Source organism: Durotheca rogersii (genome assembly GCF_024521655.1).
Source record: "Durotheca rogersii strain YMJ 92031201 chromosome Unknown GGS23scaffold_10, whole genome shotgun sequence".
Lineage (NCBI taxonomy): Eukaryota > Fungi > Ascomycota > Sordariomycetes > Xylariales > Xylariaceae > Durotheca > Durotheca rogersii.
In genome coordinates, this window is record NW_026251241.1 from 923,285 (window position 1) to 941,618 (window position 18,334).

The 18,334-nt window shown below is 54.5% G+C and overlaps 4 protein-coding genes across 4 annotated transcripts; 2 read left to right on the top strand and 2 right to left on the bottom strand.

Moving 5' to 3' along the window:
• Nucleotides 1–1,018: 1,018 nt before the first annotated feature.
• GGS23DRAFT_605242 (uncharacterized protein) lies at nucleotides 1,019–4,428 on the bottom strand (the record flags this gene model as incomplete). Its single annotated transcript, XM_051519719.1, has 6 exons — nucleotides 1,019–1,081; nucleotides 1,150–2,838; nucleotides 2,893–2,966; nucleotides 3,025–3,463; nucleotides 3,571–4,229; nucleotides 4,401–4,428. 6 exons carry the CDS (start codon nucleotides 4,426–4,428, stop codon nucleotides 1,019–1,021), a joined length of 2,952 nt encoding a protein of 983 aa, XP_051371913.1.
• A 2,931-nt stretch (nucleotides 4,429–7,359) lies between these two features.
• On the top strand, nucleotides 7,360–10,345 carry GGS23DRAFT_568726 (Cryptochrome/photolyase FAD-binding domain-containing protein). Its single transcript, XM_051516416.1, has 4 exons — nucleotides 7,360–7,521; nucleotides 7,580–8,236; nucleotides 8,294–9,135; nucleotides 9,263–10,345. Exons 2-4 carry the CDS (start codon nucleotides 8,070–8,072, stop codon nucleotides 10,147–10,149), a joined length of 1,896 nt encoding a protein of 631 aa, XP_051371914.1. The 5' UTR covers nucleotides 7,360–7,521; nucleotides 7,580–8,069; the 3' UTR covers nucleotides 10,150–10,345.
• A 1,112-nt stretch (nucleotides 10,346–11,457) lies between these two features.
• Nucleotides 11,458–11,849, bottom strand: GGS23DRAFT_596974 (DUF543-domain-containing protein; the record flags this gene model as incomplete). Its single annotated transcript, XM_051518550.1, has 2 exons — nucleotides 11,458–11,652; nucleotides 11,772–11,849. The coding sequence occupies 2 exons, from the start codon at nucleotides 11,847–11,849 to the stop codon at nucleotides 11,458–11,460; spliced, it is 273 nt and encodes a 90-aa protein (XP_051371915.1).
• Nucleotides 11,850–12,497: 648 nt separating this feature from the next.
• On the top strand, nucleotides 12,498–16,860 carry GGS23DRAFT_605244 (Urb2/Npa2 family-domain-containing protein; the record flags this gene model as incomplete). The annotated part of the gene is made up of 7 exons (XM_051519720.1): nucleotides 12,498–12,536; nucleotides 12,628–12,961; nucleotides 12,998–13,369; nucleotides 13,403–15,081; nucleotides 15,161–15,261; nucleotides 15,326–16,005; nucleotides 16,061–16,860. The coding sequence occupies 7 exons, from the start codon at nucleotides 12,498–12,500 to the stop codon at nucleotides 16,858–16,860; spliced, it is 4,005 nt and encodes a 1,334-aa protein (XP_051371916.1).
• Between the last annotated feature and the right edge of the window lie 1,474 nt (nucleotides 16,861–18,334).

An 18,334-nucleotide genomic window follows, 5' to 3' on the forward strand; every position in this document is an offset into this window, starting at 1 on the left:
CGCGATCTGCGCGCCAAGCAACGCGGCGCCCACTCGCTGCATGCACTCCAGTCCAGATTCCAATTTATTTAGTTTCCCCCCCCTTCCTGCCGCCCTTCCTGCGCTGTGGCGGGCTGGGGGTGCCGGGTTGCGCGGCTCTGACGGGAGAGGGGTGAGGATGCGGAGGAAGAGAACATAATAGGGCCCATCATCATCATCATCATCATCGACGCGAGATTTACGGCCAAGGGCGGGTTGAAAAGCGTAGCATTAGCTGATTCGACACCCCGCGGTCGGGGCCGAAAAGGTAAGAAAAGGAGCGAGAAGGACAAAAGGGGGTAATGACTGAGAAGGTCGCGCTCCAGCCCGCGCCGTCGCCACCTGGCGCGGGGGGCGTCCCAGGGAGGGACGAAAAGACGTGATTGAGTGATAAAAAAAAACCGATATACATATATACAGCGCAGTTGCTATATACGAAAACTAACAAGTTTTACAGCTTCTGGGCCAATTGCGCGAATCCGGGCTCCTCCGTGCCTCGTACCACCGGGGCCACCCAGGCCGAGGGGTCTGGGAGAGGGGTGGGGAGAAAGCCTAGAGAAAGAAGAGAGAGAGAGAGAGATGCTTTACGACCTGCCCCTCCGCCCTCCATCCGCCCGAGATGAAGCCTCGTCATCGATCAGTAGTAGCATACTCGTGGGATCATGGTAGACAAAAGAGACCGGGAGCCAAAAAAAAAGAAAAAAAAGAGAGGGGTAAAAGCAGACGGTAGGATTCCAGGGTATGTTGACTATCTTCTCTTTCTCTTTCTCTCTCCCTTAACCACCAATATGCGGACTCAACTCATCCCCGACTCCGTGCGCCGCACCATTGTGAACTCTCGGGGCCGGAAAAAAAACCCCCTCGGAGGATTCCCTAGAGGGAAGAAATCGTGGGGGGGAAAGGGGGTCATAACGAACAAGTCGCAGACTATACAATGGGCATAGATTCGAGGAGGAACGCCGTTTTCCATGCGAGGGACGAAACGAAGAAAAAATCGAGATTATACTGTGCCTCGAAGGCGTTGCTTCCGGGCCAGCCAATCCCCGAGCAAGTTGTCCAGTTGCTGCGTACGTGTTAGCCGTCTCGAGTCGGCGCCACCGCGGGGCGGTTGAGTGGGCGGGCCAAACTTACCGTCGTAATCTCGGCCAGCTTCGCGTTCTGTTCCCGGAACAGCGATCCCGCGACGGGATGATCCGGCCCGGCAGGTGGGACGTCGCTCTTATCGTAAACAATCACTAGCAAGTCACGGATATCGGAACCCGAGTCGAAGAAGGCGCGGAGGCTGGTGTCGTTCCAGGTCGACGTGGTCGCCGTCGACGTCGACGTCGCCAACGAATCCTGTTTTCCGTGCGTCCGGCCGTTGGCACCCACCAGCTCTGGCGATGGCGACGATACCGGCGACGAGCGGTCATCCTGGCTGGAAGTATCTCCCACGAGAGCGGGCGGATTTGAGGAAGTAATGGGCGATACCTGAACCGGCGATTCCGACAGACGCTCCTCCTCCGGTCGTTGGGCCTTGGCCGCTTGATCGGCCGGCTCGGATGCGGGGGTTTGAGCGCTGGCGTAACTGTCTGGCTGTGCTCCCGGCGGGTTGTACCGCGGCTCTCTCTCCTCGGACGGCTGCGGTTTACCAGCTGCGACGGGACCGATTTCTCCTTCGTCGGGCGAGTCGAAGTCGTCAAGCTCAACTCGCGACTTCGCCTTCGTAACCTTCTGTGGCCTACCTTCCCGAGAGACGACTGGCTTAGGGTTCGCTTTCTCGTCCTTCGGCGGCGTCCGATCCTTGCTTGCGAGCTGGTCGGACTCCACCATTCTGAGGGTCGCCGGCGGCACATTCGCTACGTTGTTAGTTCTGACTTCGGGACCTAATATGGGACCGCGTTCCGAGCCTTCTGTCTGCAGCGCCGAAGAGGCCGATTTGCGGGTCGGAGAGGGGTCGCCCCTAGCGGGTTGGTGTTTCTGAAGCTTGCTCGGGTTCCGCTGCGGACCCACCGCCCTCTCAGGCGATGCATCTGCGTCGGCGGCGTGCGGCTCCTCTGCGTCCTTCTCCGGCATGTCAGTATTGCTGTCCAAAGACCTCTTGCTGGACGACTCGTCTTCTTCCTCGACAGACTTCTTCCTATCTTTCCGCGAGAAGAAACTCCGAATAGCGCTTGGCTTTTTCTCCTTGTCTTTCTTATCCTTGTCTTTCTTCTTCTTGTCGTCCTTGTTCTTGTCGGGACTAAGCTCTTTCTCTAGGCTGGGCCGTTGCCGTAGCTGGAATTCCTTCGAGTCGCTCGACATTCGTGGTTCATTGTCATCCCGGAGCAGACCGGGAGTTAGCGTAATCTTTTTGGTCTCTATCGTCTCGTCCTTGAAGAAAGAGTCCGTATTTCTGACGGTACCATTTCTCGTGGTCCTCTCAGCCTTTCCATCGAACAATTCGTCGCTATTCCTGCGGGGTTCGCCCTGTGCAGTTGACTCTGCTTTCCCTCCATCCTCGGCCTTGACAGATTCAGCCTTCGTCTGTTTCTGTTGGCTTCGGGGCCTGAGAGGCTCCACCTTCGCAGATTCGTCTTCTACGGCATCAACTTGCTGAGATGACGTCTGCTGCTGCTGGGCCTTTTGTTGCGCGCCCTGCTGTTGAGATGACTTGTCGCCGTCGAGTTCGCTGTCGCCGTCGCCGTCGCCGTCTTCATCCTCCTCGTCGGAAGAATAATCGGAATAATCCACGTAAGTCGGGGCCGCGAAGGCGACAGTCTTCATTTTCCTCCTCTTTATAGCGGTTATGAGAGGGGTTTTAGCCTTCTCTGCCTGATCGCCGAGCATCGTCATGGATAACTACTTCACCGTCAGAATTTAGGTCTTGTTTCCCGCGGGGGAATGACTGCATACGTCAATATTCCTGTGCTTGTTAAGACGCGCCAGCCTTTCGGTAGGTGTCTCGATGTGTTCTGCAGGCAAGTATCCTGCCAACCAAGATGTGAGCCATGAGCATGACTTTCCGGTCGCGCATAGGATCCATACCTATGCTGCTATCCTTCACCACTCTGACAAGCCACCAGTAACTGTTACTGTCGTCGAGAAGCACCATCGTATCGCCTTTCGAGGCATTGGCTTGGCCCTCGACCGTAGCGACGAAGGTATGGAGGGCGTAAACGAACTCGAAATCGATGTCCTCTAGATTTTGTAAGCATTCATAGCCCCAACCGACACCAACGGGTCTCGTGCACGGATATAAGGAAATACCGCCGATGTCATTGTCATTGGGGTCTTCTTCGTCTTCTTCTCCTCCCCGTTCCACGGCCCTGAGGGGTGTTGCTGAATTGTAAAGGGGGCGGATGCCTCCTTCGTCTAAGCTGGGTCCGACTAGTCGTGTGCCCGATAGGACATGCAGGAGAGCGTCCTCTAGTCTGGATTGGGCTTCATAAGTCCGCACTCGTGGCTCGTCCTCGCATTCGGTATGCTGTTTCGCCCCTTGCACCAGTGTGTCCGATAAGCCATTCCCTACATGTCCGACTCGGTACCGAGCGATGCTGGTTGTTCTGGTTTGTTGGTATAGTCCGCCCGAACGCCGCGGTGGCTTCCGTAGTTCTCGTAGTTGACCGATCCGGCATACTCACCAGGAAGAAGACGACGAGAACGGGGGCTACCGGCGGAAGCCTTGCTTGCCTGCCGGTCTGAGGGTTGTAGAGGTAGGTATTCGGTAGGTTCGAGATACGGTGAGGGAGATCTCGGCCTGCCGAGCACCAGGAATCTTGTAGGGTTGCGAGGGAGGGAGAAAGGATGTAGAGAACCGACGCGCTTCGGCCACACGCGCGGGAGGGTGCACCCACCATCTTCAATTGAAGGAGAGCTCGATATCTTGTCCATGTCATCATCTATGTCGTCGTTGGTATCGCCGTCCATATCTCCATCGTCGGGGGCGGCGTTGATGACTCCTCCATTCTGCGCGATCGCGAGCGCATCCTCAGACGGCATCTTATTGCCATTCAAGGAATTCGCAATGCCGTTCGCGAGTTCTGCGGCGTACTGTTGCAAGTCGCTGCCGTTGTTACCATCGATCCACGAGACTCTCGGACTGCGAGCTTCCTCTTCTGCCCGTTCTTCCTCGACCTCGCGAAGTGTCTCGGCCTGGTGCGGTGCAAGTAATCCGTTCGGTGCTGCTTTCGAAGAGGCGAGTTTGCGGTCCTTGGCAGAGAGGGCGTCGTCACCTTGGAGATCTATCGAGTCTGATTCAAAGGGGTAAAAATGTTAGCACTAGCAAAGAGCACAAGTAATTCATAAGCAGACGAGTATTGTATGTTGGAATAATTTTTTTATCCCCCTGCGGTCCTCATGGGAGAAAAAAGGGTGGTGGACTGTGTGTACAATACGTAGATCAGACTTCCTTTCCCACTTACCAGCACGGATCATCTGGGGCCTGGTCATTTTGGCGACTTCGTTATTTTGTCTGGGAAGTCCGTGGAATCAAATTCCCAGCGGACCCGTCCTAATTGACTTCGATATCGGTCTGCTCGCCCGGGACATCAATCGGCACTACCTAAACGCTCCTTGAGTTTTTATTATTGCATCTATTAGTGTCTCTCTCTCTCTCTGTCTCTCTCGCCCTTCCTGTTCGTTGCGTCTCTCTCCTCTGCTTCCTCCCCAAGCGTGACCCTCTTTCCGGCCCTTCTGGCTTGTCCTAGGTCGGTCCTTAGTCCCTTGCCCTCAGCCTGTTCGTCCACGCCAGGCTATCGCAAGGGGGCAGCAGAAGGTTGGCCGGCTTGGTTTGGGGGACGGCTCGGCCACGGACCAGGGAAATGCCTGCCTAACTTTATTTATAAGTCGACAAATTCGTCGGCGATCGGCATGCGACAGAAACTATCGTCGACTTCGGGCAAAATCTCTCCGTCGCACCAAAGGTGAAATAAAGCGGGAACCACTAACCGCGGGGGCTGACATAGATAAAGACGAGGTGTATTGACGGGTCTAACCATGTGCTCTCGTGGGGGGATTGAGGGAAGAAAAAATAAGACGTGTATTACTGTGTAGGTATGTATGTGGTCACCCAAGCTGGAAGGGCTTCCCTGAAGTGAACAGAACGCAAAGAATGCGAAAGGATGGCCCTGTAGATTGCGGTCGGATTGGGCTTGGTTTGAAACATAAGACGGGGCAGGGGTCGCGGAATGGAAATGGATGGAGGATGGGAGGATTGGGGGTGTGTGAGTGAGCGTGTAGATGGTAGATGGTGAAGAAGGGTGATAGGCTTAATCCGTGCATTAACTAGGTAGGTACGTAGTAGCTATTATCGGCCTACCTGTTAGCAGAGGCCGTGACACAGCACAACAATAAGGTACCTGCCGTACACAATACAAACTTTGGGAAATGCGGTTAGGAGGTTAGGTACCTATATTAGGTACCTCCTATACCTACCTAGGTAGGTAGGTACCTAGATATGTAGGTGCTTGCTACGTGCATGTTTCTCCCGACATATCTGAGTGTGTACCTACCTAATCTACTACCTATATACCTTTACTACACAGTACTTACCTCATAGGACGTGGGCGGCAACACGGCGGTCATAGTAGGTATCGATACCTGGGTGATTCGGTGACCTGCCTATCCTCCATAGGTACCACCTACGGTACCTCCTAACCCCCTTCGCCTCTCTCGGCCTACCGCCCTGTCATATCCAGTACCTCTCCAAGGCACTGAGGCACCCGCCTCCTATAACTAAGGTTGGTGGCGGGAATTCGTGGGTAGAACCCTAAACCCAGGCGGCGCGGGCATCGATATATGCACGAGTCACGTCCGTACATGCATCTTCCAGTGCTGCCTGGCAATGGGCGGGAGGTGGTTGACCAGTTCCCAGCCCCTTTCCTTACGCGCAGCAGTATACATCACACCATAGACGCTCTGCCACATCATCCTCGAGATCGCGCCGGCGGAATCCAACCTTGGGTTGGGCTCAATGTCGTCATAGCAATGCATGTATGAGCAGAGAGGCGAGACAGCATGAGCAGCAGCAGCAGCAATAATCGCATTCCGGTCCGAAGGCAAGGTAACGTCCCGCATCCTTTAGACGCCTACGTTCGAAACGACCTACCCAGAGGTAACCTCTGCCCTCCCTCTGCCTACCACCTGCAATTGACTACCTAACTACCTTATACGGTACTGTACTACTTATATGCAACCCGCCATTGTATTATTACCTAGGCCGGGTGCACATCTACGCCCGCGGACAGAGATGCTGTATTACACTAGGTACCTAATGGGCCGGCGGGAATAGGTGGGGCCATTCTGCGAGAGGTTAGGTACCGATTGTCGATGTGCATGTGTACCTATATAACGTGCGAGGTAGGTTATACATATTGAGATAGAAACAAAACCAAGATAATAATAATAATAACAACTCATAGATACCTTGGGGGAGAGGGGGGAAGCAACGCACATGATCGCGCAAAGCAGCCAGCGAACTCAACTCGATATCATGTCCTGCTCCATCGTCATGGTGGACGGAACACGGTGCCAATGAAACCAAAGGTAAGAGACATGTACATGTATGCATAACAGGGTGCATTATGTAATATTGGCATGTAAGTCAACCATCAATCGCCGTACATGTCCACATCTATGGATATTCCAATACTACTACGTCGTGTATACTCATATATGTTCTAGACTTGTCGCCAATGCCAGGCAGGCAGGCATTGAGTGTTTCTCTTCCCCATTCCAAGGAAATTACCAGCCTGCTTCCCTCATTACGAGGTTTCATAGGTGTCCGCCTATAAGCTCTGTCGCGGCGTCCTTTTAGTTCCTCCGATACTAACATATAGCGTCTATAGAAATACGCTCTCGCGAGGAGACCAGCCCCAACATGAATGTTATGTGTCTGGGTTAGGTAGATTGCCCGCTTACCAACGGGTGTTCCACGACGCCGTCCGCCTCTGTTGGAGCCGCGTTCGAATTTGGATCGGATCCGTGTATGCATTCGCGTGGTGTCCAAGGCATGCATGTCTCGTTTGGGTATGCGCGTGCCCATATGTGTGCCGACAATCTAGAAGTTGAATCTCGGGGCTATGATACCAAAGATTAGGGCACCTAAGGTTATCGCCGCCGCCAACGTGTTTGTACCTTCAGCGCGTTCGGTACGGGCTGGTGGGTGCCCCTGCCGCGCAGCTCATGCTAGCCGTATAGGTAACCCGGCCGCTTCGGTACCTTGCACTAGCGCCGAGCTTGGACCACACCAGATACATGGGTCCCAAAGGATTGGAGGAAAGTTCCTGGGCTGCTCCATATTCAATGTCCAGGTGTTTAAGTAGGCAATATTACACTGCTAGAAGAATTGGGACCGGTGGGCTGGATCAAGCCGCGATTTTCGTGGAATTGATGCCTATGGTCTAACCTCCTCCTAATCCAATCACTTTGCCTGCCTGGTGTACGCAGCAGTACTACGTAGCATGTACCTAATTTAGAACAGCCGCGAAATAGGTCGACGCAGGAGGTACCTCCTAATGTGCCGTATCTTGAGGTCAACCAAAGTGTAGGTACCCGGATACACGACCTCGAGTCCAGCGACCTGCAGCTAATCGTCCCAATATACCTACCGAATGGCATCCACGTCCCGACCCAGAACACCTAAAAGATGAAATATGTCTCGCACAGCATCATACCAATGGTCACCCGTCTCTTCCACACAGAGGGGCGGCAGGGCCAAAACAACGACGGCGTGCTGTGTCTTCACTTCCGCGCCCCGGTAGGAAAAGCTGGAAACGCCGACCAACCCGATAATCGCACCAGCCCTTCGTCGTGAGACAGTTTGCCCGCAACTCCGCATGATGGGAAGAACACGAAGCCCAACTAGGTGGCAAGGGCCTTTCAACCTCGGCGTCGGCTCGGACCAAAAACGGCTGTGGCTGAGATACTGACATCATGGACTCGACTGGGCCCAGAGACGTCGTAGTCATCCCATCACGTCGATAGCAGAATTACAGCTAAAGCTGCATAGTGCCATCGTCTCTCGCGACACGTGTAACGAACAACGGAAACCGATAAGCTCACCAGCATCCAGCTCGCCGCAGCCTCGGAAAATGGGGAATCGGGTTATCTACTGGTTCCGAACGGATTTGCGACTCCATGATTCCCCCGCCTTAAAAGCAGCTCTCGACTTGCACCCGGATGCTCTGTGGCCCATCTTCACGTGGGATCCTCACTATGTCTACCGGGTGAAAGGGGGGGTAAACAGGTGGCAGTATCTGTGAGACCTGGCCCTGGCCCGGCTGGCCCGCGAGGGCAGATCGCTGACGTGAATAAGGCTCGACTGCCAGGCAGATCTGTCGCGGTCCATACAGAAGCTCAACCCCAAGTCGAAACTTTTTGTGCTGCGCGAAGCTCCGCAGACGCTCTTCCCCAAGATCTTCAAAGCCTGGAACGTGACGCACCTCGTCTTCGAGAAGGACACGGACGTCTACGCTCGGGAAAGGGACAGCGCTGTAGTAGCGTCGGCGGAAGAAGCTGGCGTCCAAGTTATCACCCGATATGGGCGCACTCTCTGGGATAGCGACGAGCTTGTTGCTAAGAACGGAGGCAAGCCAACCATGTCCATCACTCAACTGCAAGCTGCCGGGCGGAAAATTGGGGGGATACCCAGGCCCATACCCGCACCTCGGCATCTGCCGGACCCGGGAGAGATGCCCGTCAGCTTCGGACAGGATAAGCCCGGGGCCAGCCCGGATATCAATGCTCCGTATCGGAGCACACCGGACGAGTGCTATTCTCATATTGCAGGACCCGCCGGGAAATTCGCTGTCGCATCTCTCGAGGAGCTTGGGTTTTCAGTGTCAGCCACCACTCCGCACCGCGGCGGCGAGACCATCGCCCTCGAGAGGCTGCAGGAGATCTTCTCGGATGAGAAGTACGCCGCCACTTTCCAGAAACCCAAGACTAGCCCGGCGGCCTTTGAACCCCAGTCGACGACCTTGCTATCCCCGTTTCTGCATTTCGGCGCCCTCTCACCCCGCCTCTTCTACTGGCATGCGCAAGACCTAGTGGAAAAGTACGGCGAGGGAGCGTCGACACCACCAGAAAGTCTAACGGGGCAGCTGCTATTCCGAGACATGTATTTTGCCGCACAGGCTGCTATCGGCCCCTCTTTTGGTGAGAATGCTTCCGAGTCATCCAGTGCCCCCTTAGCTTTTTGTTTAGGACCACCGGTCTTGGATTTGTGCTCGTTCTAGCTGAGATTCGAACCGTGTCCATTTTTCATTAACACGGTCTATTGTAGCCCAGACTCTCGGTAACGGACATTGCCGCTTTATCCCCTGGCATCTGCCATCAAAGGTAGAGCCCACGGGCCTAGCCAACAACACAATTGCCGGCAGATACCATGTCGATTCGCCGCAGGCGGATAGGTGGTTCCAGCGCTGGAAGGCCGGTGTGACGGGATTTCCATTCGTCGATGCTCTGATGCGCCAGTTGCGCGCGGAGGGCTGGATCCATCACTTGGGCCGCCACATGGTAGCTTGTTTCCTCACCAGAGGCGGATGCTATGTACACTGGGAGCGCGGAGCCGACGTTTTTGAGGAATTCTTACTCGATCATGAGCCGGCCTGCAATGCCGGAAACTGGCAGTGGTTGAGTTGCACTGCGTTCTATTCGCAGTACTACCGCTGCTACAGCCCTGTCGCCTTCGGGCAGAAGTGGGACAAGACAGGCGAATTCATCAGGAGGTGGGTGCCGGAACTGAAGGACCTAGATGAGAAATTTATTTATGAGCCGTGGACGGCCAATCAAGCTGTTCTTGACAAGGCCGGCGTAAGGGTCGAAGGTGACGGGTTACGAGAGAAGCGGGACGGGGTCTACCCATCCCCGATGTTCGACTTCGGGGAGAGGAGGAGGGCATGCCTCGCCGCGATGAAGAGGGCATACTCCATCGGGCTGTACGGGGATGACGAAAGGGTCGAGGACGGGACGTGGAAAGAACTGTTCGAGAGAGCGGGCGAGACGGAAATGGAAGGCCTCGATGCTGGTGACGCCGATGGAGAGCATGCGGACGACGTCGGTGATCATGGAGACGGGACCGAGGATGGCATTCGGCACAAAAAAGCTCGGAATCCAGTGGTTAAGGAGGGACCGATGGATAAGCATGTCAAGAAGAAGCGAAAGACCTAAACGGAAGACGCACTGTCAATTCGCGAAGGGCTCGGGGTAATTCCTATCCCCATCCCCTTCGGACAGCCGTCCACGGTAGCGGCTGGGTTAAGTTCGTAAATCAAAACGTGAGCGCGACGCCCAAAAGCTGAGCTGGGTAGCTTATTATACTTGCGTCAACTTTGATCACATAATTAAGTTGTCTATTCATCTACAGCCAAAGCGCCGGGTTCTGTGCGAGCTAGCAATTCCCATCCGTTCCACCTCCATTCCCCTTCGCCCTCGCACATTATTAAACTGGTCCTCCTTTGCGCACACAAGACTGTTCACGCGGTAGCTCTCCTCGACCTAACCAGAACGATATCTCGCAAACGCGACCCATGCCCGCCGGCACAAACTCTACAGGCACAGACTCCACTAGAACAGGCTCTACCAAGAACTCCTATCAAGCTTCCCTTCCCCCCGGCACAAAATTATTCGACCACTTTCCCCCGTAGGATAGAAGCAGCAGGAGCAGCGTGACCGACGAGGCTATGGTGATCCGGTACTACCCTCCCCGTTATCTGCAGTACGCGCACGCCACGGGCACTGCCAGGGCGGCCCCTCCCCGAAACAACGACGGCGGCCCCGTGCTATATCTGCACGACCTCCCGCCGTGGGAGCTAGCGGCGGTGATGGGGGCACAAGAAGCAGCGCCGTCCACCAGCCAGCACCCTGCACCGCGGCCCACCGTGTCCGACACCCTAGACGCGGCGGTGTTGTTTGCGGGTCTGCTTTCGCTCTGTATGGTGATGCGACTGCTGTAGCTACGGCAGGCGCCGAAGGCTACGTGAGGATTTCCTCTGGGTGGTAGCGGCATCGAGTTGGGCTATGAGCTAGAATAGGGCGTGTCAGTGGGGTTTGAGCGCAGGAATTCTGGGGTGCTTGGGAGATCGGAGATGATGTTTTCTGGTGATAGTTTTCTAGGTACTGGGCTTGCTCGTTAGTCGAGGGGTTTCCTCCCTCCTCCCTCCCCTGCTTATGAGAGTGTTTGGTTATATACACACAACAATTCCGCGGAGTCCAACCCGTGGTGCTGGCTTTATATAATTTTATCTTCCCCTGTTTCCCCTTTTGCATGTAAGAGAAAACTGGAAATCGCAATTCCAATTACCCACGTCTCAGGGTAGCCGTCTATCCGTCCTGTCTTCTATTATACATTTATATGTATGCTGTTGCTCGCGAACAGTATCTCCCCCCTCATTCTTTTTTTTCCTCTCCCCTTCCTACCCTTTGGCCGAAGCAGGTAGATCCGCCACCTTCGCCCCCCTTTCTCGTCCGCGGAAAACTTCACGCCTTCCTCTTGAGCTCCTGCGAGGCCTGCTTCAGGCTCCAGTTGCATTCTTCGTAGGCTCTGCCAGCACCGAAACCGACGCCGACGAATGCGGGCCACGCCCTCCGGCGGAACAGGAGAACGGAGAAGACGATGCCGAACCCGAGGCCGACGGTGGATTTTATGAGCATGTTCGAGATGCAGCGGTCCCACTGTGCGTACATTCAGCAAAACCAGGCACGGGATTTCCGAGGGGCGAAATGCGCAAGACAACAGGCCCGCGGAGGATCGGCGCTGGGCGGCATATGATAATATCTATAGATATATATACCTTTTCGTTTAGGAGCGCTTCGCTCACGGGCCTCGAGACCGTGACGGGCGGCGCGGGAACGGACGTCGGTTCTGGCATGGCGACGAGCAGGACTCCTTCGGTGTACCTGGCCAATTAGTCCCAGTTTGGGCGAAATGGACAGGAACAAGAAAAGGCGAGGCTTGGGACATTCACAGCTTGCGGGCTAGCAGCTATTGCTTTTCTTGCGAGGAGGAGGTTGCGGCGGAATTGTGTCGTCGCCGTCTCGGGTCTGTGAGAAAGAATACCTAAAGAACGAGTGTGAGGTAGGCGAGGTAAAGGATCGTAAATGTTCTTCTCGGCACGAGGGCAAAACGATCAGCCAACCCGTCCCGGATGGAATTCGCATAGATGGATATCTTGGTAGGTACCTTTGGGTAGGGATACATAAGGTACCTGCAAATGTACATCATTGTCCGTATATTAAAATCGAGGAAAAAAAAAAGATACCCGCGATCAATTTGTCAAGGATCCGAAGGCGGTGAGTTTTCTAAGATAGCTTCGGGTTAGCGCAGACGGCAGAATTTAACGTGGTGTCTCTTGGCGGATTAAAAAAAAATAAAAAAATAAAAGTTCGTAACCACACAAGAAGTGAATATCGCATCTACCTACCCGCGGTAGGTGCTAGATGGGGCCCTTCGTCTCTCCCTCTTCCCTTTTTTCGAGTGTGAGCCACCCGCCCATGCCAACGATTGTCCAATTCCAACAATGGTGGGGGATAGCGACGAGGGCGTCAGCGATGGCCATGTATATTGCTCCCTCCCACAACCTTTCTGGATGCATCATCGAATGTGTCAGGATCGCATGCAAATACTAACCAATCCACTCTCTGGTCTAGTGGCGGCGGCTTACTCTTATAAGAGCTGTGAGATCCCTCGACGAGGACTCTACCATTCCCATACCCGACAAAATCCACCAGCTTTGGTTGCTGCTCTCAGCCACCAAGAAAACGAGACTCCACGGCGTCGAAGAGAGTATATTGCGATGGCTGTTCCACCAGATGAGCGGCGATGCCGACCGCGCTGAGCACGTTCGACGCTACCCTCTCACCTGGACCATCTTAAGCCACGTCTTCCCCAAGATCCCGCCGCAAGCACTGGGCAGGTCCCTCTCGTACCTCCGATTCGTCTCCGTCCTGCAGCGAGTCATAGCCGACATTACGACCGCTTCTCGTAAGGGACTAGGCCGGACAGACGAAGCTACCGTAGACGGCGACAACGACACCCCGCAAACGAGGAAGAGGAAAAGAGACGATGGTATTCCTTCCGACATTGACGATCTCCGCACTCCGCAAGGCTGTATGAAGTCAGCGACTGCGCTGTTCGCGGCGCTGAATTGCCTCTTTACCCAAGGAGGCCAGCACACGGAATCCAGCGCTTTAGAACGGAGGATCGGTGCTGAGCATATCAAATCGCTCTTCTCTTCCTCCAGTCAAGAGACCAAGGATATCGCCGCCAAGCTGCTCCTGACTTGCGACCGCTCACTAAGTGTGCTGGAAGCAGGCATTTGCCAAGATCAAGAATCGTGGATCAGAACTATCACTACCCTATGGAGCTTTCGCCTTCACAGTAATTACGACTGTGTTGAATTTGCCAATCACATATACTGGCCAGCATGTTCGATTTTAACGAGACTACGCGGCATCACCGGGGTGGCGCCTGTGCAGGCCGGTGATGATACCGTGAAGGCCCTCTGGATCCGACAGCTGGGACAGCTCATCGGTGCCTACTTCATCCGCCCTGCGAGGCGCATGTTTTCTACCGACAAGACCGTCGAAGCAGTGAGGGAAGCACTAGAGGCGTCAAAGAGGAATATAGGCGGCTCGGCTATCGTTATATGGGAGGTGGCGGCGAGAACCCCTAAGGATTCGAGTGATCCAAAGTCCAAAGCAGAGCACTCTTCATGGACCCAAACTGTTTTTGAAACCTTGCTTGATGCCGTAAAGCACATGATATCCCTAGATCGGAACATAATCGTCGCCCAGCTGCTGGATATAGCAATGCGGACCAACGCCGTTCCCAACACGGAGATTCTCCGTAGGGTATGCCGGGAACACGTACTTTCAACTCACGGAATCGATTGGGACCTAATTTCCAAAATCGTTGCTTGTGATGCTGACGTGTTCCTTATGGATGACGCCCTAATGAAAGATCTTTTTAGTAGGCTCGATCCCGGAAATAGTGGTCTCCTCCTCAGAGAGAACATAGTGTCCAAAGCCATACTTCCTTTGCAAGACGCTTTCGCAAAGGCCAGAAACCTGTCAGGCTTCATCCAGAAATGGCACAATTGTCTCTGTAAGAGGGCCAAAGATTCGTTGGATCAATCAACATGGTTCGACCCGAGAATCCGAGAACAGCTTGCTAGCATCCTCGAAAGCTCCTTAACGGGCACGCAGTTGCTACGTGTCTTGGAGAGCATCAACTCATCGGATGCGGATATTGGGGCCCTCTTAATCATTTTCGACGGGATTTCCGCCGGAATTGCCGGAGAGGAATTCGTCAACCATGCTGATTCGCAGATGTTTTCTGTCGTCTGCAACGACAGGGGCTACAAGAAACTTCCGTCCCCGGTTGTATCCTTGAGGTGGCGCATTGCCGGCCGGATGGCCGCCTGGGAAACATCCGACGAGGTCGACCGACTTTGGGTAGAATTAAAATCGCCCCTTAAACGCATCCTGAAGAAAGGAGCATTGACTGAACCCGCCACTTTCGAAGCCTTCAGCTGCTGTCACAAACTCTGGCTTGCTAACCACCCTGGGGGCGGATACGAATCGCGCCTGGCCAAGCTGACAAGTTTGTTTCTTGAGAGACTCGTTTCTGCGACGAAGGCCCAACCTGATTTCTCTACATTACGACCTTACGTAGATTACGTTTTTCGTTACTTGCCGAAACTCACTGAACTCTCAAAACGAGAAGACGACGGTCTCAGGAATCTGATCGTTGATCTGTTCCTTTTTGTCGAGCGGCAATTCTCGATCGAAAGTGACTTGAAGTTGAGCACTCCTCTGCGGTCACTCTTGCACAATTATGATTTTGAGGACGACGAGTCATTGCTAGATGCTCTCATATCACACCCCCTCAACGATCTTGATGGCGCGGAGGCTCAACCTGGGTGGACGCAGCCGCGGAGCCTCTCGCTGCTCATGGTCCTTCTAGAATTTCCGCGCGAAGCGTGGACGAAAGCACGCCGCAAGCGTGTCATGTCTTCGTTGAAGAAGTGGAGATCGGAAATCGCATCTCGTGCATCGAAAGACGAGCAGTTTGCAGTAGCTGTGCTGCGGTTGATGATCCAAGTAATGAAACAGCCGACATTTTATGATGCAAGTCGCTTCTATTCGGCATTTCTACAGCCAATGCTGACTAGGCCATTAGGGTATGGCGTTCGACGACCTCATTTACATCTCCTCGGCCATGGCCACACAAAACAGGCTCATCCACGCCTTGGTTGAAAAGCTTATCGACTTGACGTTAAGGTAAGCCGCTAGCTATGCGTATAATCGCCTCTCGGGTCTTTCCCAGAACCTAACAGTGCTTCAGACAAATGGTCACTGGCGTCGAAGGTCCTTCACAGACATATCTCAGAGATGCCTCGAAATATGTGAAGGACCTCAAGTTGGAGGGGGAGAATCACCAAATTGCTCACCTGCTTTTGGTAAAGGCCCTACTCTCAGCGCTGCATAGCTCGTCGCCAAATAATCCATATCGTTCCGTCGTTACTGTCGACGAGATCTCACAGAAGTTGGGACACTTGGTACAAGAAAACCTGACTAGGCTCGCATCTAAAGGCAAACCAGTAGAAGAAGTCGCGGAAACTGAATCACGCCTGCTCGAGATCTCCGCAGCACTCAGCGGCGCTGCATGCCTTGCTGAAGACCGCAGAGAAATCCTGATCGAGCTCCCAGAGCAGATAATCCTCCAATTAGAGGACATCAGCACATCGTGTGTGTCGAGGGGCGTCGAGCTTGGTTGGAAACTGCGGGGTTTCCTGTTGAGGAATCACCCAGATCGGTATGACATGGAGTCTCTATTAACACAGCTGGATCAAGCATCCCGGGCGATCGACGAGAATTTGGTGTACGACCTAGTGGACTCCTTCATCCGAACTAGAGATCGCGCTGCTAAAGACCAATTGCTCGGCGAATTGGTTGGTAGCAACAAGCTGACCAAGGGGCCTATCGGGCCCTTGTTGGCTGTGAGAAGGCTTGTTGAACATCAGGGTGAGTAACTAAAGGATTCCTGTTCCCGGAGATCACATCTCATTGACGAATTTAGGTTACGGCGCCTCGTTGCCTGATGGTGGGAGCCAATATGTCCCTGATCTCGGTACTGTGCACGAGAGGCTTGCCTCTCTACTGAGCGAAGCCGAATCCCTCCGCCATTTCAAACAGTTGGCGGACATTATAGTGATACTGCTTGATAAACACGCCAACCTGATGACCCAGTTCAACATTGATGCAACCATTGGCAGTGTCGTCAAGACATGCTCACAGACAGGCCCCAATATCCAAGGTCCTAGGGTAGCAGGTGACATCTACGACAAGCTCTACAGGATTGTAGCCGTCGTGCTTAAGCGCCACCGGCTTCGGCTCGGCGGCCATTTCCCGATCCTCATCGCAGGATTGCGGGCGCTGCTTAGCACGCTCCTCATGGACCCCCATTCCTCCTCGGCAAACACGGCGTCGTTGGATAGACGCCCGCCGTGGTTGGAATCGCGCCTACAACCGAGGCACGCAGAACGATTCGCCCGTCTCGTCACACTGGTATGCGAGCCGAGCGCAGCATCGGTGGCCCGCTCGCGGTCAAGCGAGCTAGAGTCGGCCATTGACGTAGCGAAGCGGGTTGCAGGCCAGGACATGTTCATCGTTCTACAGCTGTACATAAAACTGCAGCTGGAGGTGAGTGTCCCTCGGGGCATAAGGAAGGCCCTCGAGCCGGGCGTCTACTCCATCCTCGACATCACACCCCAGGGATGCAGGAGGGTGTTGAACGAGTCGCTGGGTGCGAACGGACGCGCTATATTCAGGCAGATGTTTGCGGATTATACGAAGTTCGGAAAGTGGAATGGCATCTAATCAGGTCTCGACTAAGAAAAAAACCACTCTTATAGTAGCGTCGTCAGCCAATAGGTATACGCATATATATACCCCCTTTACACTGCCGATCCAGATACAGAATTGAGCCCGCCGAGGGTCGTATCGTCTAGTGGAGTAAGGCACGGGGAAGGCGTACTATGTGCACCGAGAGACTACTTGTCACTTAGGAGAGCGTCGTATGCTACATTTCAACTCTCGCATAACGGGAGGACGTCAGGGTATAGGCAGATTTGGCGGGAGGAGTCTCGAGGCCCGTCTTATAAGGAGGCACATGCAAGCGAGCAACGGGGGTGCAGGGGAGGCCTGGCCCACGAAGATTACCGTCATACACGACACTCCCAACCGCGCCTTTCGGAGAAGGGGGGGGGGGGCGATGTCGGTCTGTCGTGATGTTGTGGATGTGTAGCGCTGGCTAGCATGACCCGCTACGATGGACATATGTACACCGAGGTCCGCAACGGGACTGCATCACCGAGCGGTGACGAGTCGGCTACCCTCCCAGTGGGCCCTTTTCTCCAGCCTTATGTGCATCCTCATCCTGCAAGCACTTCGTCCTGTCATCCCACCACAACACGCCGTCTCTTGGGCCAATGCCATCACATCACCAAGATCGTCTCATCGTAGTTGGCGTTGGGCCTACGCCACGGATTCCTCCTCTCCCTCTCGCTTCCTTGGCCGATAGATCCAGGTAAGTATTCCGTGGGGGGCAACGGGAAGCGGGTGCAGATACGCCCGTTACCCACCACTTCGACGAAAGGGCCAAGGTAAGCTCAACAGACCTATAGGAAGACACGTAGTCTTAGTACTACTACCTCTCCGGATTACTCTCGTGTGACCGGACATCAACTATGCATGCGTCGATCTCCGCTGATCTTACTCAACCAAACGGCAGCGTGGGTGGGTGAATGATACTCGGATGCTCAGGCGATCTATTCTGCTCGCATCTGACGCGTGTGCCGTGGCTAGACGGACGACCCCTACGAGTTTCGGCCGGCGGGTTACTTGGATACCGAGGACGGACTTGTTTCCCCCGTAACGACTCATCTCCTTTTCCCCACCCGTTTCTCTCATAGCACATAGAGAGACAGTGGATTCGGCCAAGTCGATCTCCATTCCGATCCTTATAGAAAAGCTGGGCCGACTTCGCGCGTCCCGAGTAGGTCTAGAGGCGGCACGACGCATCGCAAATTGGCCTCGGGGCCTGCTCTGGGAAGTTTGGGCCACTGGATCGCTCCCATACCAGACTCGCGGCCGGGCTATGGGGTTGTCCCTCGGGAATAGAGGGTGCCAAATTCCTAGGCCGGTACAACACGTGGCGGGTCTACCGGCGGGATTTGCAATGGACGTAGACGCGTTCCTGGGCGAAACGTTGCAGACTCGTCGCTGTGCTAGGCAGACCGAAAATCCTTCATCGACGACGGGGCCGCTGGCCCACAGGACCATCCCGTGTACA